Source organism: Cuculus canorus, chromosome 2 (genome assembly GCF_017976375.1).
Source record: "Cuculus canorus isolate bCucCan1 chromosome 2, bCucCan1.pri, whole genome shotgun sequence".
Lineage (NCBI taxonomy): Eukaryota > Metazoa > Chordata > Aves > Cuculiformes > Cuculidae > Cuculus > Cuculus canorus.
Window position 1 is genome coordinate 41,225,069 of NC_071402.1, and position 19,416 is coordinate 41,244,484.

The 19,416-nt window shown below is 42.9% G+C and overlaps 1 protein-coding gene across 2 annotated transcripts; it reads left to right on the forward strand.

The window, feature by feature from the left end:
* The first annotated feature begins 376 nt into the window (after positions 1–376).
* Positions 377–19,011, forward strand: LOC104067677 (epidermal retinol dehydrogenase 2). 2 transcript variants are annotated; one of them, XM_054057138.1, is made up of 7 exons: positions 377–717; positions 4,216–4,559; positions 8,752–8,883; positions 9,850–9,949; positions 11,070–11,214; positions 11,994–12,119; positions 12,648–19,011. In XM_054057138.1, the coding sequence occupies exons 2-7, from the start codon at positions 4,239–4,241 to the stop codon at positions 12,739–12,741; spliced, it is 918 nt and encodes a 305-aa protein (XP_053913113.1). In that variant the 5' UTR covers positions 377–717; positions 4,216–4,238; the 3' UTR covers positions 12,742–19,011. The 2 variants fall into 2 exon arrangements, with proteins under 2 accessions (XP_053913113.1, XP_053913114.1); XM_054057139.1 differs by lacking the exon at positions 377–717 and adding an exon at positions 3,723–4,045.
* Positions 19,012–19,416: the final 405 nt, after the last annotated feature.

Here is a 19,416-nt window from a genome sequence, read left to right on the forward strand (position 1 = left end):
TGCAGCACAGCTTCCAGCAGGCTTGGCCCTGCAGGTGCAGGTCTCTTAACTCAGAGCCACAACCACCTCAAGCGTAGCAACACGGGCTCCCCTAAATCCTACACATCCCAAAGCCCACGACTGCCCAACAGGTTTCTCCAAACTTCCTACATGGCCAAAACCGACAACTCCTTCTCCCTCAGTACCCCCTCCAGCACCCACACCCGTTTCCCTTCTCCCTTCTCCCTTCTCCCTCCCGTTTCCCTTCGCCCTCCCTTCTCCCTCCCGTATCCCACCTAGTTCTTGCATCAGCCCTACAGCACAGATCTAGCCCAGACACACGAAATTCACCCTCTCCGTCACCTCTCCAAGAGAAGTCATTTCTTCCCTCACAAATATCAAAAGCACATTATTGATACCGCGTCTTTTCCGAGCAGATTGGAGCGGGGGGGAGATGCTCCTGGAGCCCCGTGCTCTGCCCTCCCAGCCGCAGCCCGGGGGTCCGAGCGCTCTCTCCTCCCCGCAGGTCGCGGCGCCGCTCCCATCCCGAGCCCCGCCCGCTCCCCCGGCCCCGCCGGAGCTCATCCCTCGGGCGGAGCAGCGGCAGCCGCCCCTCGGGCGCGCTTCCTTGCGCCCCGCCCCCGGGATGCCGGGATAGAAGCTGCGCCGCCCCGCAGCACTGCGGTGGGTGCTCCCCGCTCTCCTCCTCGGCCACTGCTCTCTCTGTCTTTCATCCCGGTAGGTACCGACGGCCGCGGTATCCCGGTGTGACGGGCTGGGCGTGTGCTGGGGGATGGGTGTCCGGGATGGGGTGCGTGTCGCTGGGTCCCGGGCCGGCGAGAACACACCTAAGCCATGGGGCTTTTTCTCTCCCGGTCTGAGAGAGGGCGCCGAGTTGGTCACCGCAACCGAAAACTGACCGTGGGGAGGTTTTATTGCGCTAATCCCATCCGAGGACAGGCTGAGAGAGCTGGGGTTGTTCAGCCTGGAGAGGAGAAGGCTCCGAGGAGACTTTATAGCGACCTTCCAGTACCTGAAGAGGCTACGAGAAAGCTGGAGAGGGGCTGTTCGTAAAGGCTTTAGGTGACAGGACGAGGGGGAACGGGTATAAACTGGAGAGGGGCAGATTTAGACTGGACATAAGGAGGAATTTCTTCACCATGAGGATGGTGAGGCACTGGCACAGGTTGCCCAGGGAAGTTTGTGGCTGCCCCATCCCTGGAGGTGTTCAAGGCCAGGTTGGATGGGGCCTTGGGCAGCCTGATCTAGTGGGAGGTGCCCCTGCCCATGGCAGGGGGGTTGGGACTGGATGATCTCTAAGGTCCTTTCCAACCCAACCTATACTATGATTCTAATTGCATTAGCAGGTGAGGTGTGCCAAGGGAGAGTGAGGTGTTCCAGCATCTCCCAGGTGGGGAGGAAGGTGTTGTTGCTTCCCAGTCCTTGGACTGTCTTGGCTGCTATGGTTCTGGGGTGTCACAGCCCTCCATATGCAGTGAGCGAATTTGTGCTTGCTTAACTCTGCTCAGTTGATTGTGTGATTAACCTTTAATCTCTTAGGCTAGCAGAGGTGTTTGGCACTGCCGATGCTGGCTTCAGTTCTGTCCCAGTGTTTTGTGGGCACTGACAGCCTGCACAAGCCACTTGGCTGAGAGCGTTGGCAACTAGAATCATAGAATTGTTTGGGTTAGAAGGGACCTTAAAGATCACCTCGTTTCAACCCCCCTGTGATGGGCAGGGACATGTCCCACTAGATCAGGCTGCCCAAGGCCCCATCCAACCTGGCCTTGAACACCTCCAGGGATGGGGCATGTGCCAATAAAGCTGGCAAAGTTGTCTGCGCTTGAAATCTGTCTGATAAGCTGTTGTAAAATCTCTAATGCTTCACTACAGTATAAAAGCCCTGCATGCTTATGCTTGTGTGCATGCAGGCATGTTAAAAAATAAAAACAGTCCATGGCATCCAAAGGGATATGAAATTCTGTGTACCAAAGGTGCCCTTGGCTAAGTCACTTATAAATAGATCCACGCTCCCTCTAGTTGAGAAACCAAAACCAGCCAATTGTGTTGACTGATTTGATTGTCTGCAGGGATATGTTTGGTTACAGTAGCTGGTGTAATTAGCAGTACTAATGCAGTGAGTTAGTGAGTGTGGAGGACTCTCAGCCCAGTCAAAGCTGGGTTAGGTGAGATAAACGTCACGGAAATTAAGCATCTGGCTGATGGATGTAGAGCTGGTTTTCTAACAGAGAGTCTCCTGTGGTCTATTTGCCTGAAACAACTCTACTTCCGTAAGAGAAAGACCATAACTTCTCTAAGATCTAATGTGCCTCTGTCCTCTGCAAGCCCAATACATGATTATTTTGCTTAATAAACTACTGGGATAAGTTCTAAACTGGGTTTAGGTCAAATCGTGTATTATACTTTGAAGGCATTTGCCCTGCTTATTTTTCCATAGGGATTAACTATAACATTCTTTTCTACTCCAGAGACAGCAATCTCCTTTCATGCAAATGGCAAATGTTACATTAAGTGAATTAAGTTAGTGTAATCACGTTAAATTCTGCAACAGCATTTATTTTAAAGATTTCTTGATTCTGTTTTAGACCAAGCAAAGAATTTGTTTACAAAAACTTGCTGTTTTTCTAATGTACATGAAATTTACTGACACTTTCAGGTATAACTCAATTTGCTTATATCTATAGTAGCTCTACAGCTATGCGAGTCTGCCTCAGGAGATGTCAATACAGGCTCTAGAAAAATGTTCCTGTGCCGTTTTGATATTTTTTCCATTTCTTATTGATATTACTGCCTCTCATCTATGTCAGAACCTCTTCACACACTTTATTGCATTTTAAAGGGAATGAACAACAGCAAACATTCACCCTAAGGCTTGACTTCTTTAGACAAAAGGAACTTGTTTCCTTATCCACTATGTGTTTGACTAATGTTTTTTCTGTTACTGGAGTAGTTTTAAGATGTCCTAATGTTTCTGCAAGAAAACTTTCTGAAATAACTTGCTATGTTCTGGCAGTGGCCTACCGCTTTTCAGGACTGGCTCTATTTCCAATGTACAAAACCTGAAACTCATGATAACACGTGTGTGCTCACATGCTAAATTTCATGATCTTTGCCCAGAGTAGCAGAGATCTAAGTGACTTATCTCTTGGCACTTGTCAAACACGATTACGTGTATGCATAGATAGCAGTGTAATGAGATGTGATCATGCTGGGCATGTAGTGCTAAAGGTTGATGTGTAAGCACCAGGGCAATCTACCTTTAGCTGAGAAGGAAGATATTAATCCTTCCAACCATAGTTAGTCAAAAATTAAAACCTGCTATGACCAAGGGTGCATTTCTCGCATAGCATTTGTATTCTGGGAAATAAATAGCGTTCCTGCAGGGACTTAAGTGTCTGCTTGGTGTCAGCATTATTGCGATGAGTACAGACTGTGAAGTTAAAAGCATACCTGAGAGAGTAAGATTCAAGCCAGTGACATTTGCTTACTGCAGGAAGGTGAAAAGAAGAAAGTCAACAGCTTTGCAATGCATTCCTAAACAATACACTCTGCAAAAGCAGAGGAAGCCAGTAATTTACCTGGTGCACGCTAAAGATTTGTAATCATTTTGTATTCTGAAGCTCCCAATGCTGGCAGGTTTTCAGCAGGGTTCAAACTGTGACTTGGTCTGCGTATTGTTCCTTGATGACAAGGAGTGCCTACAAAGCAAAAACAAAAGTCATGGTCCTAAAAGGAATTCCTTTTTCTGATCTAAAGTACCAGCTTGTGAGTACCAAAGTTGTTTTGGTCAGGCCATAAGTTTTTAATTGTGATTGTCATGCATTTCTCCTTAATATGCTCTAAGGGTAACTATCACTTTTTTTACTTTAGTTTTTGAGTCCATGTTCTGTCAGAGCAGAGATGGAAACCCACGTCATGAGGGGTGGGGAATTTCTAAAGCAGATGAGGGCAGGTGTTTCCTGCCTCTGCCAAATGGTAAATCAGTTCTGTGCTGAGTTCTGGAAGTAGGAACAACCTGGAGATGATACAGAAACAGGAGAAATAGGTGAGAGATGCAGATTTAAGCCTGCATTTTATTTTTGAAACAACACTCAGAAGCAGGCTAGAGAAAATACTTGGAATGGATCTGAAAATGCTTTTCAATTTTGAAATATTGATGTTTGCATTTTCTCTCTTTATGGTTTGTTCTATCTGCTTAATGTTTTCTTTTATCAGGTATATGAAGAAATAGTTTCAAGATGAACTTCTACCTGGAAACGCTCCAATTCATTGTACTTTTTGTTTATTATTTTCTGGAGTGGCTGGTGTTCTTGGTTGTGCCTAGACGGAAGAAGAATGTTAGTGGTGAAATAGTATTAATAACAGGAGCTGGAAGTGGTCTTGGAAGACAGTTATCTTTAAAGTTTGCCAGGCTCGGAGCAATAGTGGTTCTCTGGGACATCAATGAAGAGGGACTTAAGGAGACAAAGCAACTGATCACAGAAGAAGGAACAGCAAGAGTACACTATTACATCTGTGATTGTAGCAAAAGGCAGGATGTCTACAGAGTAGCTGATCGGGTAAAGTAACTTATTTGTGATGTTGACGCCGTTCTAAGATGATTGCATGCATGTGTGTATGATAAGTTTTAGTGACTTCAAAGTAAGATATTAAAGTTGATTCATTCAGAATGTATTGTACATGCTACCTATGTTAAGAATATTGGGTTTTAGAGTGGACTTCTGTACCTCTGTTCCCTTAAAGAGCTGATTCTTGTTTTCAGTAGCTAATTTCAACTTGCTGGTGAAGTGCAGAAAATTTATTTATTGAAACTAAAGCAATGTTTCAAGCAAACCTTAAAGATCATATATTTTTAAAAAGGATTAAATGCTTAAGCAATTCTCAAATAATTCCATGGCTGTGAATAGATTTTTACAGGCTCTTTATCAGAATTAATAAATATATCTTGGTGTCCTAAATATTTCTTACTTTCCTTTCTGAAGAGCTTTGTAAATATAGCACATGGTTAGATATTTTGGGCAGACTAGTAGAATTGCCAAAAGCTAAAATTGCCTAACAGTTTCCATTATAACAACCTGTTCTTATTTGCTTAAAATGTTGCTAAACTTAACTGTTGGACTAGAAAGTTTCCACAGTGAGTGTTTGCCTGAGGATTAATTCCTTAAAAAAAAAAAAAAGTTCAGCTGTCTTCAGGAACAATCTGTTGGCTGAAATAATGTTCTCTAGTCTTCTACATTTTTCTATCTATCTGTGCAAAAATGATGAGAACATCTTTCTGATATGTGAAGGTTGTGCATCACTTGCAGCTTGCTAAAGGCTGGTACTATTGGGTTTGTACTTTGGTAATGCTGATCACCCTTAGTCCCCCTTGCCATCTCTGTTAATGCCAGCTGAGTTGCACATCTGCCACCCCCACAGAGCAGTTGCATGTGTCTCACTACAGGTGTGTTAACTGTGGTTCCTATTGAAGTGGGAGGAGTGGAGGAGGAGGGAGTATTGTATTGTGAAGGACATTGCAATGAAGATCGAAACTAACCTTCAGTTTTGAGGATTTGAGAGTTAGCACTTCAGTCCCATGGAGAAAAGCAGCAGCAGAACCTTTCTACCAAACAGAAAAAGATGAGGGTGTAGAGATGCGTGTGACACAGGTTAGGGATGGCAAAAAGAGAGGCAGACAGGAGTTAAGAAGTGGTAAGGGGGTCTCTGTGCATGATCCCTTGCTTATAATCTTCTGTCAGCAGTTTACTAACATCTGATCCACTAATCTCTTTTTGATCCACATAAAAGAAAATACCCTACTACTGTTATTTCACGAATGTCATGTTCTCCTGACAACTGACATTGCACCATGCTGGCAACTTTCCCATGTTATTAGTGACAAAAGGACTTTAGTATTCAGTGTTTAGTGCCACTGTTTATTTAATGTGGTGTAGTAGACTTTGGCTTATAGTATGCAGTGTCAGCCTTTGCAAGATGAAGCAGCACGGTTCCAGGTTTGTTCTGTCCTCTGTCCCTCACCCAGGGTTATTCAGCATCACATAATGACTTGGAGTTTTGCAAAACTATAGAAAAGTAAATTCATACAGGCAGGGCAGGATATGGTTCAAAACTTTGTGCCTATTAAAACAATCTGAAAGCCAAAATGAAAGGTATGTGAACCATAAATATCTATGATCTGCTTCTGGTACTTCATCTGCACACAGAGACCAGGAAAAAGTCACTTCAGTAGGAAGAAAACAAAAAAGCCCTGCAGGTGGGGTGTCCCTGTTGCTTTCCTGTACCAACAGAATGAAAGACAGCTTTTGGCTATCGAGCTATGTCGAGCTTAAAATTTGTTTCCAGTGTTCCTGTTCTAGAAGTACCCAACCTCAAAAGGCATGTGGCCTTTTCCGACCTATACCTTCCTCCCTCAAGTTCAGGTTAAACTTTAAGAATATAGGGCTTTGGAAATGGGCATTAATTCTATGCAGCTTGATACTTGCAAGGAAACGGAAGCCTTTTCCTCATTATCAGGCTGCAAAATTGCATCTGGGCTCATATTTACTTTCAAGATCTCTCTCGTGTGGTGCTTTTCTGCTTGTCCACTGTTTTTTCTTACTTGTTAGTAAAGATGACTGTTTGCAGCCAGTTTTCCACTTTTCTGAGAAGCTTCTTTCCTGTGCAGAGAAGCAACAGTAAAAGCACATTTCCTGGCTGTATTTCATGGTGCTTATAAAACATCCAGTACTTTCTTCTACCTCTTGCAGGCAGTTACAGGAGGATTTGTGGTTCTTGGATAGCAGACCTTTTGGGATGCTGTTTGGGATTTGTGGGAATTGCAATATAATATAATTGAATATAAAAGCATAAATATAAATGCAGAAACAAATAGAAAAAAGTGTTTATACCTGAAAAAGATGCTTAATGAGATCAGCTGTTGGCATAATGCTTGCCTTACCTAGGCCTAAAACAAACACCTGGAACATACTTTCCTGCATTGCAGAAATGAAGAGGTTTAGAGCTCTGGAAAGTTGACATTATCCACCCACCACCAACAACAATAGATAGGGACAAGGCTCAGTAAAAGCCTACTGTGCTTGGCCTCAAGTCAGAGTGTGGGTGCCTGGACTGAGTCTCTCATTTTGGTCATGCAGGGGAATGCTGAGAGGAGAAGGGAATTAACACAGCCAATTTGCTGAGAAAAGAGCAGCCACGTCTAGTTAGAAAGGGAGCAGCATTCACATAGGTGTTGTAAAGCTGGAATTATTTGTCTGTGTTGCAAGAAGGCACTCAAATCTGCTTTGATTTCCATCTGAAGGGTGAATGAATAGATAGAAACAAATCGTAAAGGAAGAGGTATTTCAAGTTTTTGCCACTAGTTAGAAATGGGATGATAAAGTTTCTATTCTTCTTCCCTTTCTCCTATTTAACCTGAATGCTCCAGTCACTAAGTTATAAACTGTATATACCACATACCCCACCTCTGCCTGTTTTCGCACAGAAGAAACATGACCACTTATTCAGGTATTTATTTACTCTAGAGGGTAGATTTAGAGTACTGAGCCAAGCATCCAGAATTGCTAGATATGAGGCAGTATTAAAGTATCATATGCTAATGATTACATTTATGTCTCTGCATTCTATTTTTAACTTGTGATGAGGTGTACATGCTCAGGTTAATAAGTAGAATAATATCCTATTGCTTGGTAAGATAAGCTCTTTAGTTCCTGACAAGCTGCTTGAAGCAGTCAAGATACTTGAATAAATAAAAAGGAGAAAATTAATTTTATAGGTGGTCTTTGTTACTGTCTATGCATATGAGGAATAATTCTTATCAAAAGTGACTGGCCGTTCTAACTCCAACAAAACAAGGACAGAAAACTCCATCTGCTCCTGCAGAAAGCTGTAGGGAAGTCTGGCTTAATGTGCATGCTGTAGAATGCAAAAGTTACCACTAGTGAAGAACTGCTGTGTAATACATGTCAGTCTTTAACAGTCACAGTCAAGAGAAGTGGAACATGGGTAAAACAGCATGAAGAATCTTGAGATATCTGAAATAGTAAGATGCTACTAAATAGCTGCTGCCCTGTCCAGTGGGAAAGATGAATCCTTCAACTGTTGGGATGCAGGAAACTAATGCTAGCAATAGGGAATCCAGTTTTCCTTCTGCACATTAAAAGACTCGAGCACAGTGCAAGCTGGCTTCAGCCTTCAAGTAGTATGGCAGCACTACTTCTGTGCTCAAGCTGCCCTGTGGGAAACACAAGAGCATTTTAGTGTAATGTAAGGAACCTCACCAGTGAAAGTTCAGATATTGCAGCCCTCACAGAGATTTGGTGTACCTGGTTCTGGTGAGCTCACCTACAGATCTATGTACTGTGTCTCATTGCATGGCATAGAAATGGCCCTATAAACAGTATTGTTTGTTTGTTTTAAAATGGGTTTACTGTAGCAAATTATATGTTGTGTTAGTTAAATCTCTATTGCAGAGAGCTTACCTGGAACAGTTGCAGTAGGAACCGCAGGTGCTGAAAGCAGAAACTTGTGTGAGGCTGTTGGGCTCCATACCTCCAAAGTCCAGTGGTAAGCTCAGATCTAAAAAGGTGTTAGGTGAGAATGTGCAAGAACCTGAGGCATTTGGATCTGTAACAAGCATAATAAGTTCAACTTAGTTGAAATGTTCAATATTGTTGTTTATTAGGCTTTCATGTATAAAACTTGAAAAGCATATTTTGTATTTATTCCTCAATATCTTAAGGCTTTTTGTTTTAGGTTAAAAAAGAAGTTGGTGACGTTACCATTCTAATCAACAATGCTGGTATTGTAACTGGGAAGAGGTTTCTTGATTGTCCAGATTCACTTATGGAAAAAACTCTGGAAGTGAACATAATGGCACACTTCTGGGTAATTGTACTATGCATATACATACTAAAACATTCTTTTAACCTGCTTTCACTGTTAATTTTGCCTTTTGAAACTGAGGAAAACATGCAAGGATAAATAGTCCCTTGTGAGTTCAGTCAGAAATGATACAAGAAATTACTTTCTATGCCTGTAAGTCTGTAAAATAAAGAAAGGGTGGAAGAATGGATCGCTTGGGAACATTTAGGGTAGGTGGGTGGAAGCAAAACTGCCTCATATTTAGAAATGCTCTCAAGAGCTGAATTTTATTATCTGCCAAATTCTAAAGCTAGTTATATGTTATAATCCCTCAATATTACTTGACATGAAGCAGGCCCAGCCTAAAAGTTGCTGCTCTAGTAACAGGAGTTTTCAGTTCTCTTAGTTCTAGGTGTTTTGTGGTTACAGTAGTTTCAGTAAGAGATATCACATATTTAGGCACTGCTCTTAATGAGTAGGACTCTTGTCCAAAATGAGTAACTTAATTTGCTTTCTCTTCTTGCCAGGGAAGGCAGGTCATCTCTGTGGTGTTCTTATCATAAAGAGTTGCAAAGAGGATATCAAAACATGCTCCAGTTTCTTCATTAAAAAATATATTCACAAAGAATAAATGAATTTACTATAAAAGAGAGATGAAATACAATTTTTTGCTCTTAGAAATTTGCAGTGAACACAACTCTCATTTGAAACACTGCAGTGCTGAGCTTTAGACTAAGAAACTTAAAGATACAGCTTCAGATAGCTGTTAACTTTCAGCAAGTTACCATCTGTCTTTGGTGTTGAGGAGAGAGTGTACTGGTGGGGCCTGGAAAGTCCTAGCTTAGTAGCAGCAGATTAGAGTTCGAAGAAACTTCTTTTTCTTTTTTGTTTCCCCTTCTCCTCCGTAATCGGAGGTGGGGAGAAGCTTATTTAAACTGTAAGGAGAACTTCTTTAAAAGCACCACCTTGAAAATCTGATTTACCTTGCAGACTTACAAAGCCTTCCTCCCAGCAATGATGGCCTCTAACCATGGGCACTTGGTTTGTGTGTCAAGCATGGCAGGACAGACTGGAATCAGTTATATTGCAGGTAGTGTATTAAATGTTCATTTAGACAAAACTCTGCAATCAATACTCGTGGGGAAAAAAAATTATAAGTTTGAGTTTCTGGATCTTTGCATATAGGTCATTCTTTCAAACCAGCTGACCTTAAATAGACCATTTCTTTCAAAAGTGTGTCCCAGATGCCCGGCAGTGCTGTGAAACAAGTTTTACTGCCAAGGCAGTTAGGGGATCTAGAAGCCATATAGAACTTTGGAAACTGAGAACTTCAATGTTAAAGTTTATCTGCAAGATATTTAGTATGGCAGAGTCCTGTAGAGGTTTCCCTAGCTCAAAGAATTACTACAATCCAGGTGTGGTAGAGAGGCAGAGCTGTGATATCTCATTTCATATTCTCTGCATCTCAGCCATTCTTTAAGAGGACCCATACAGTGATGGAAAGAAAGTGTTGAGTCTGGGGCAAATTCAGAAGCATTTCTGGAAGATATATGTAAAGGGGTAGGAAAATTAGATAAGGTGACATAACAGTGAAAAATCTAGCTTCAAGGCAGTAATAATGGAGACAAACTGAGTTTCAAGTTGAAACTACCTTAGAGAGTCTTGAAAGCTTGAATTTCATGCATAAGAAGCTGTTGCATGGATTCAAAGATAAGGACTGGCATGAAAAGGTAATTTCATTTGCTATTCAGTATAGAGTGGAAAGGTGATAACAGGGATGTGCTGAGAAACCTTCTGTCTGCCAGCCTCTAACAACAGTTAACTTAGGAGAGGGGAAGTAAAGGAATGAATCGCATCAAAGGCAAATTATAATAGTAACCTAATCCTGAAAACAGTTCCTACTCTGTAAAGTATTTTATTTTCAACAGTAATTTTCTGCAGGTACTGTGTATCTATCATTTCTATACTATAGTGTTGCTATTGTGTACTGTGTAAAAATAAAAAAAAAAAAACAACAAAAAAAAGACCCCCCCAAAAAACCCCAAACTGTGGCTAGTTAGTTTACTTACTAGAGCATAGTTTTGTCCTTCTTCTCTGTCAAAAACTGTTACCTCTCCGATGTACACGTTCAGTAGTAGGTCTCAATGAACCTGTTTGGTAAAGTTTAATTAATAAATTAAAATGCTTAATGGTAATGATTTATTTTACAGATTACTGTGCAAGTAAATTTGCAGCGATTGGTTTTGCAGAATCAGTTAATTTAGAGATAAGAGATATGGGAAAGACTGGTGTTAAAACTACAATCGTGTGTCCTTCAGCCATGAACACAGGATTGTTTGATGGCTATAACAACAAGTAAGCAAACTCTTGTGAGGTTTTTATGCAACTTTCATGTACAGCATATTATGTACTCCTATTTCCTTTATGAACATGAAGAACTAGGCTTTTTCTGGGTGTCTTTTAGGGTGTCAGATGGGTGATAGCAGTGCCAATCAGTGACTGGGCAACCCAAATAGCAAAGCCTTTGGTACTTTACTATTCATTTAAGTTGAAACATGGAATTTTTTACAATGAGAGTAGTGAGACTCTGGGACAGGTTGCCTGGGGAAGTAGTGGAGTCCCCATCCCTGGAAACATTCAAGGTTCTGAGCAACCTGATCTAGTTACAGTTGTTCCTGTTCGTGCAGGGGGGTTGGACTAGGTGAGCTGTAAGGGTCCCTTACAACCCAAAGCATTCTATGACTCCATTCTTTAATTCTATGAAACATGATCGACATCCTTTCCTCTGCAGAATCCAAATGCAGTTGTCCTCTCTGGTTTCTAAACCCCTGTTCACCTCCTGAAGTCAGTGGCATAGCTTTGCTTGTATGCTTGTATAATGACAAATCTAGGAGCTGAATAAAAGCCTAGTGTGTCTTAATATGAGGACTACATGGATTTGTCTTATGAGAGATCGTACAAAGGGCAAATAACAATGGCCACTCACCCCATAACATAATGAAGGTTCTGTTGTTCTTGGGATTTGTGATATTGTTTCTTCTTTTATTTGAATAACTGCAAAATGGAGACTTACGCAGTGTAAAATGTGAATCTAAAGCCATTTGTATTATGGTAAGGAATGTCTTTTATTCCAGGTGGCCAACTCTGATTCCCAGTTTGGAGCCTGAGTATGTGGCTGAGCAGATGATCACTGCTATTCGGCAGAACAAAGAAGTTTTTATACTACCACGTTTTGCTTCTTTTGCGTTATTTTTGAAATGGTAAGTTATTCCTTTCCTTCTTTTCCTCTCTCTCTTTTCTGTCCAGGGACATTTCAGCTATGTTTTGATAACAAGTGCAAACCAGGTGTCTACTTGGTGTGAATTTTCATTGAGTTCTCCACATTTCCAGAGTTTTCTTTTTTTGTTGCTGTTTGTAGGGATTCAGCCTACCCTTGGACCATAGAGCAATGACAGAAATGTCTAACTGTGACTGGCTGACTCCGTTGGAGTGCAGTTTGGCTGTGGGCTTTAGGGGCTGGGCCTGCTTCTCAGCAGCCGCATATCTGGTATCTTGCCCAAGCATTAATGCCCTTCTGACTCTGTTGGTAGCCAGGTTGGGAAGCTGATCTGTCTAGTAACTCAAATGAATACGATAGATGTAATTTTGAGAGGACCAGTGGTACTACATTCCAGAGTATACTGTATTTACCAGTACTAGCCAGGTAAAACTAATTCTGTGATAAAACTGCACAACTCTTCTGATGTCTGTTTTGGTTTTTTACCTCTTCTTCAACTCCCCTACTTTAGGGTCACACCAGTGAAAATAAATTTTCTTCTTGCGGACTATTTTGGAAACTACAGTAGCCTGAATGACTTCAAAAGTCAAGCAAAGAAGGACTGAAAAAGCACAAAATTCAGAGACCAGCAACTCTAAAGTGGACCTTGTTAAAGGTGGTGGTGGGAAAGGTCTGCCTCTCTAGCAACTATGAACTTAAGGTGCTTCACTTCTCATTAGCAACTATTTTTAAGGAAATTACCTTTTAATTTGCCCCTAATCAACAGCTTTCACTAAAACTATTTTTTTTAATCCAATGAACTGTTTTCTTTTCACCTCAGTATGGATATACATTGATTGAAATGAGTTCTTTTGGTTAAGGCTGTTATAATGCCTTAAATATAATCCTACATCACAATCTAATAAGTGGGAACTTTGAAGAGAGAAGGGACCAAGAAACTAAGTGTATCTGGCTGGTAGCCAGGAAGACTTCCAGTGGACCTGATGTCTTGCACACAGAATCAAACAGAATTGTTTAGTTGGAAAAGGCCTTTAAGATCATTGAGTCCAACCATAAATCTAACAATGCCAAGCTCACCACTAAACCATGTTCCCAAGAGTCATACCTACACATCTTTTAAATACCTCCAGGGATGATGACTCAACCACTTCTTTGAGCAGCCTGTTCCAATGCTTGACAACCATTTCAGTGAACCATAAGGAGGGAGTGTACTGCTGGTGCTATTACCATTCCATGGTAAACTGAGGAATTCAAGAGTTTCCTGAAGCAACAAGTTCTGATTTATACAAATGGAAGTTTTGTGAAATGAAAATATATTCTCTTCTGGTGCAAAACCAATTCAATTCTTTAATTTTTGGAGGTGGTGATCTTTGGACTCACAGATGACTATGGATGTTGAGGTGGGGGCAGGGAAGAAGGCAAATTATGTATTTGTGCTGATAATATACTTTGTCTAATCTATGTTAAAAGCTAATACTATGACTGCAACTTTGTAGTAGAAGACTTTGTATCTTCCAAGTGTAATATTTTAAGAACAACTTTAAATTTTCATCTCCAAAGCAGAATAAACTTGTAGTTATGAATCATAAGAGGGCAAGATTATTTGATAGCTCACCTAGACTGGCAAAGTAAGACAGAGTTACTAAAAGCAAAGATATTACCTTGTACAAACAGGGCTTCTCTTGGGATTATTTCAGCAGGGAATGCTGATAGAACTTAAAGAATGGGTGTTGCAGATGGAGTGAAAGAGTGATGCACTTCACTTGCAAGAGAGAAGCAGCAATACAGTTCATTGATATAAAATAGTAATTTAACAAAGGTCAATGGTAAATGTGACAGTGGTTTAATAAGATGTAATGGCAAGATGCACTTGGAAGCCACTGAGGCAAACGATTCTGGATCAGAGGAATTGTGCTGGGGAACTCTTCTTAAAGCAGCAAAACTGTGGAAAACAAAACTGACAAAAATGTAGGAAGAAAGAGGGTTCTTTAGCGTACACACACATACAAAGGTTGGGCTCCCCGGCAAGTGAGCAGCAGCTCTGACTTATTGTGGGTGGGAACAGGAGTGATGGCAGGCAACCCCCCTCCCATCCAAGAGCAGGCCCCAGGAGCACAGCAGACAGGATGGGCAAGGAGATTGTGCTGCATGAGAAGGATGTGGTGTGGCATCTTGCACAGCAGTTGAAGGTATTCAACATAGTGAAGGTGTTCAGGCAAAGTGCAGTCCCCTCCTGTCTCTAGAGGGGTAACTGTGTGAGGTTAGCACCCTCCCAGAAGAGGACCTGGCTATGGTTTCTACTTTCCTGAAGGCAATCACTAGAAGGGATGTGGTGACGCAGACAGAACTCTCACACAAGGATACAGCTGTCCAAGTCTCCAGCTGCAGGGAGTGCCTCAGCAGCAGAGACAACAGCTGCCTTCTGTGTAACCAGGTAAATGATCTGCCCAGCCTGGCAGCAAAGGTAAAAGAGGAAATGGAAAGGTTAAGGAGTATCGGGGAGTGTGAGAGGGAAAGAGGTTGGTAGAGTCACACTCTACCATTGTTGAGACCAAGGCAGCAGATGGAGGCTCCGCAAGAAGCGGAGGATCCTCTACCCTCTTGCCATCAATCAGAAGGAGGGAACTGAAGACAGTAGGGAGAATGGAAACTGGTCCTTGCTTGGCTTGGCAGGCAAATGCCTTCCTAGCCTCCCTCACCTTCTCAGTTGCCCTTACACAACAGATACGGTCCTCTGGAATTGAAGGCTGGGCAAACGAGAATGTAAGTGAAGGTCCATCCAGAGGGTTGCCTAGGGCAAGCCAGTCATCCCCACAAATTATGACTGCCTATGTTAAGAAAGAAAGGAGGGCAACTGTTCTCAGTAACTCACTTCTGAGTGGAACAGAGGGCCCAATATGCCAACCAGATCCATCCCACAGGGAAGTCTGCTGCCTCCCTGGAGCCCAGGTTAGAGACATTACTACCCGCTATTGGTTTTAGAGGTTGGCAGCAGTGAGGTTGCAGAAAGAAGTCCAAAAGCAATCAAAAAGGCACTGTGGTGATTTGTTGAAGGATCAGGAGCACAGGTAGGGTTTTCCTCAGTTCTGTCAGTGACAGGAAAGAATACTGAAAGGAATGGGAAAACTCACATGATTAACACATGGCTCAGAGGCTGGTGCCATTAGTAGAATTTGGGGTCGTTTGGTCATGGGGAGGTATATGTGGCACTAGACCTGCTGGTGGCAGATGGAGTTCAGCTGTCTCAAAGGGGTAAAAGGGTTCCTGCTTATTGAGAAGACTATGAACTAGGTTTGAAGGGGGAAGGAGCTATAACCATCTCACTAGAGACGAGCCAAAGGGTAGTGTGCCAGTGCTGGGCGTGGAATCAGCTCAAGTGTATCTACACTGATGCACACAGCATGGACCACAAAGAAGAGGGACTGGAAGCCATTGTGCAGCAGGATAGCTATGACTTAGCACAGAGACATGGCGGGATGACTCTCATCACTGGAGAGCTACAATGGGTGGCTATAAGCTCTTCCGTAGGGATAGGCAAGGAAGGAGAGGCAGGGAGAGAACGGAGACTGTATATTAGGGAGGCATTTGATTGTATAGAGCTCAACATTGTGATGATAATGTCAAGTGCTTATGGGTAAGGATGAGATGAGAGGCCAACAGATATCCTGCTGGAAGTTTGTTACTGACTACCCATCCAGGAAGAAGAGGTAGATGAAGCATTGTAGAAGCGGCTGGCATAACTCTCCCAATCATTAGATATTATTCTTGTGGGGGGTTTCGACTTACTAGACTTCTGCTGGAAATTCCACACAGCAGAGAGGAAACAGTCTAGGAGGTTCCTGGAGTGTGTGGAAGATGGATGACTCTTTGATACAGCTGGTAAGTGAGCCTGTCAGGGGAGATGCCTCACTTGACCCGCTCTTTACAAACAGAAAAGGACTGGTGGGAGTTGTGGTGGCTGGATGCCACCTTGGGCTTAGTGGCCATGAAATGATAGAGTTCTCAAAGTAAGGGAGGAGGGGGGGTGTGTCAGTAAAACCAGTGCCATGGACTTCCCAGAGAGCAGACTTTGGCATGTTTAGGATACTGGTTGAGAGAGTCCCTTGGGAAGCAGTCTTGAAGGGCAAAGGGGTCCAGGAAAGCTGGACATTCTTCAAGAAAGAAGAATGTGCTTCTTGAAGGCACAAGAGCAGGCCGTCCACATGTGCCATAGGGAAGATGACTGGCCTGGCTGAACAGGGAACTTTCACTGGGACTCAGGAAGAAAAAAAAAGGGAGAGTTTACCACTTTTGGAAGAAGGCAGTGGCAACTCAAGAAGAGTACGGGGATCTCATTAGGTCATGCAGAGAGAAAATTAGGAAGGCAAAAGCCCAGCTAGAACTCAATCTGACCACTATTGTAAGAGATAACAAAAACGGTTTTTACAAATACATCAATAACAAAATGACAGCCAAGGAGAATCTCCATCATGTATTAGATGTGGGGTGGAACATTGCTACCAGGATGAGGAAAAGGCTGAGGTACTTAATGCCTTCTTTGCCTCAGTCTTTACTAGTCAGACAAGCTATCCCCTTGATATTCAGCCCCCCTGAGCTGGAAGACAGGAACGAAGAGCAGAATAAACTCCTCATAATACAAAAGAAAGCAGTTAATGACCTGCTACACCACCTGGACACTCACAAGTTTATGGGACTGGGTGGGATCCACCCAAGAGTACTGAGGGAGCTGACAGAGGGTCTTGCCAAGCCAGCTTCCATCGTTTATCCGTGGTCCTGGTCAATAGGGGAGGCGCCAGATGACTGGAGTCTTGCCAATGTGACACCCATCCAGAAGAAGGGCTAGAAGGAAGATCTGGGAAACTACAGGCCTGTCAGCCTGGCCTCACTACCAAGAAAGATTATGGAGTGATTCATTCTGAGTGTGATCCCCAGGCACGTGCAGGACAACCACAGGATCATGCCAATTCAGCCCAGGTTCCTGAAAGGCAGGTCCTGCTTGACCAGCCTGATCTCCTTCTGTGAGCAGGTGATCCACCTAGTGGATGAGGGAAAGGCTGTGGATGTTGTCTACCTAGAAATTTATAAAGCCTTTGATACCATTTCCAACAGCATTCTCCTAGAGAAGCTGGCAACTCTTGGACAGGTGTAGTCTTCACTGGGTGAAAAATAGGCTGGATGGCCGAGCTCAGAGAGCTGTGGTGAATGGAGCTAAATCCAGATGATGACCGGTCACAAGTGATTTTCCCCAGGGCTCTAGGCTTCTTTAATATATTTATCAATGATCTGGATGAGGGGATTGATTGCACCCTTACTAGGTTTGCAGCTGACACCAAGTTGGGCAGAAGTGTTGATCTGCTTGAGGGTAGGGAGAATCTACAGAGGGATCTGGACAGGCTGGGTCAATAGGCCCAGGTAAATTATATGAGGCTTAAGAAGGCCAAGTGGTGGATCCTGCACTTTGGTCACAGCAACCCCACGCAAAGCAACAGGCTTAGGGAAGAGTGGCTGGAAAGCTGTCTGGTGGTAAAGGACCTGGGGGTGCTGGTCAACAGCCAACTGAACATGAGCCAACAGTGTGCCCAGGTGACCAAGAAGGCCAGCAGCATCCTGGGTTGTATCAGAAACAGTGTTGCCAGCAGGACCAGGGAAGGGATCTTCCCCCTGTACTTGGTACTAGTGAGGCTGCACCTCAAATATTGTGTTCAGATTTGGGCCCCTCACTACAAGAGAGCCATTGAGCTATTGGAGCCAGTGCAAAGAAAGACAACAAAACTGGTGAAGGGTCTGGAGAACAAGTCTTATGAGGAGCAGCTGAAGGAACTGGGGTTGTTTAGCTTGGAGAAAAAGAGGCTGAAGGAAGACTGAATCACTCTCTACAAATACCTGAAAGGTTGTAGCAAGGTGGGTGTGGTCTCTTCTCCCAAGTAATAAGTGATAGGATGAGAGGAAACGGCCTCAAGTTGTGCCAGGAGAGGTTTGGACTGGATATTAGGAAAAATTTATTTACTGAAAGAGTGGTGAAGCCTTAGAACAGGCTGCCCAGGGAAGTGGTGGAGGCACCATCCCTGGCCACATTGAAAAAAATATGTAGTGTGGCACTTTGGGACATGGTTTAGCAGGCACAGTGGCTGGTGGCTGGTGTTAACGATCTCAGAAGTCTTTTCCAACCCTAATGATTCTATGATTCTTTACTGCTCAGAGGGCAAGGTCAGACTAAACTCTCAGAAATTCTGCTCATTTTACAGTACACTTTAGAAAATGAGATTTACTAATTAGAAAACAGATATTACCTAAAATGTGCTGTCTACATGTATGTTGCACTGTTGCTGGTAACAAAGTCAATCACTGCTAACTGTGCGGTATATCTGTGTCTTGCAGACTGCTCACCTTTTTATACTATCAGCACACATTTTTTCCCCCTAACTATGAAATACTACACGTGCAGGATTCTGGAGCAAAGGAGAAGTGGATTGTACATATGAACAGTATGTATCAACCTCCAGCTTTTGTAAGAGCAAGTAGCTTTTCATTCTTAGTGTCTCTGTGAATGGGTTCTGCTGAGGGAAATTGAAAGCAGTGTTTGGCTATGGGATTTGTGGATCTTCAGCAGGTTCATCACAGCACTTGGAGGATCTTACTTGATAATCTGTGCCAGAGAAGTGCATCTCCATAAGGATTTTACTGCTTCACAGAATCATTGAGCTTGGAAAGGACCTCTACTGACAGCAACGTCAATTACAGCATGTTGCTTACTACTCTGTCCAGTCAAGTTTTGAATATCTCTGAGGCTGGAGACTCTACAGCCTCTCTGGGCAACCTGTTCCACTGTTTGTTCACACTCAGTCTGAAAACAAATAAAGGAAAATTATATTTCATTTGAATGTACTTTTTTTCCAATTTGTGCCCATTGCCTCTTGTCCCGAGTCTGCCTGTGTTTTACGCTTTCCTATCAGATAGTCATGCATATTGAGCATTTACTTCTCCAACCTAAGCAGTCCCAGTTCCCTCAGCTTCTCTTTGTATGACAAGTGCTCCAGTACCTTAATTGTCTTTGTGGCCCTTCACTGAACTCTATCAAGTATGTTCGTATCTGTAAAACAGTTGATGTGACTTTTAGAAACCAAGTTCTGTCATACAGAGCTTCCCTAAAAAATCTCTGCTGGCTAGCTGTCCCGGTAGGAGTACACAAATACTGCTTTCATGCAAGTGTGCTGCTAACACTTTGAATATCATGATCACTGTCAAATTACTTCATGTGACCGGATGATAATAGCTTATCC

Coding starts and splice junctions, on each gene's coding strand:
- LOC104067677 (XM_054057138.1), top strand. CDS start 4,239: ATGAACTTCTACCTGGAAACGCTCCAATTCATTGTACTTTTTGTTTAT. Junction 4,560..8,751: donor TCTACAGAGTAGCTGATCGG/GTAAAGTAACTT, acceptor TTTTTGTTTTAG/GTTAAAAAAGAAGTTGGTGA. Junction 8,884..9,849: donor ACATAATGGCACACTTCTGG/GTAATTGTACTA, acceptor TTTACCTTGCAG/ACTTACAAAGCCTTCCTCCC.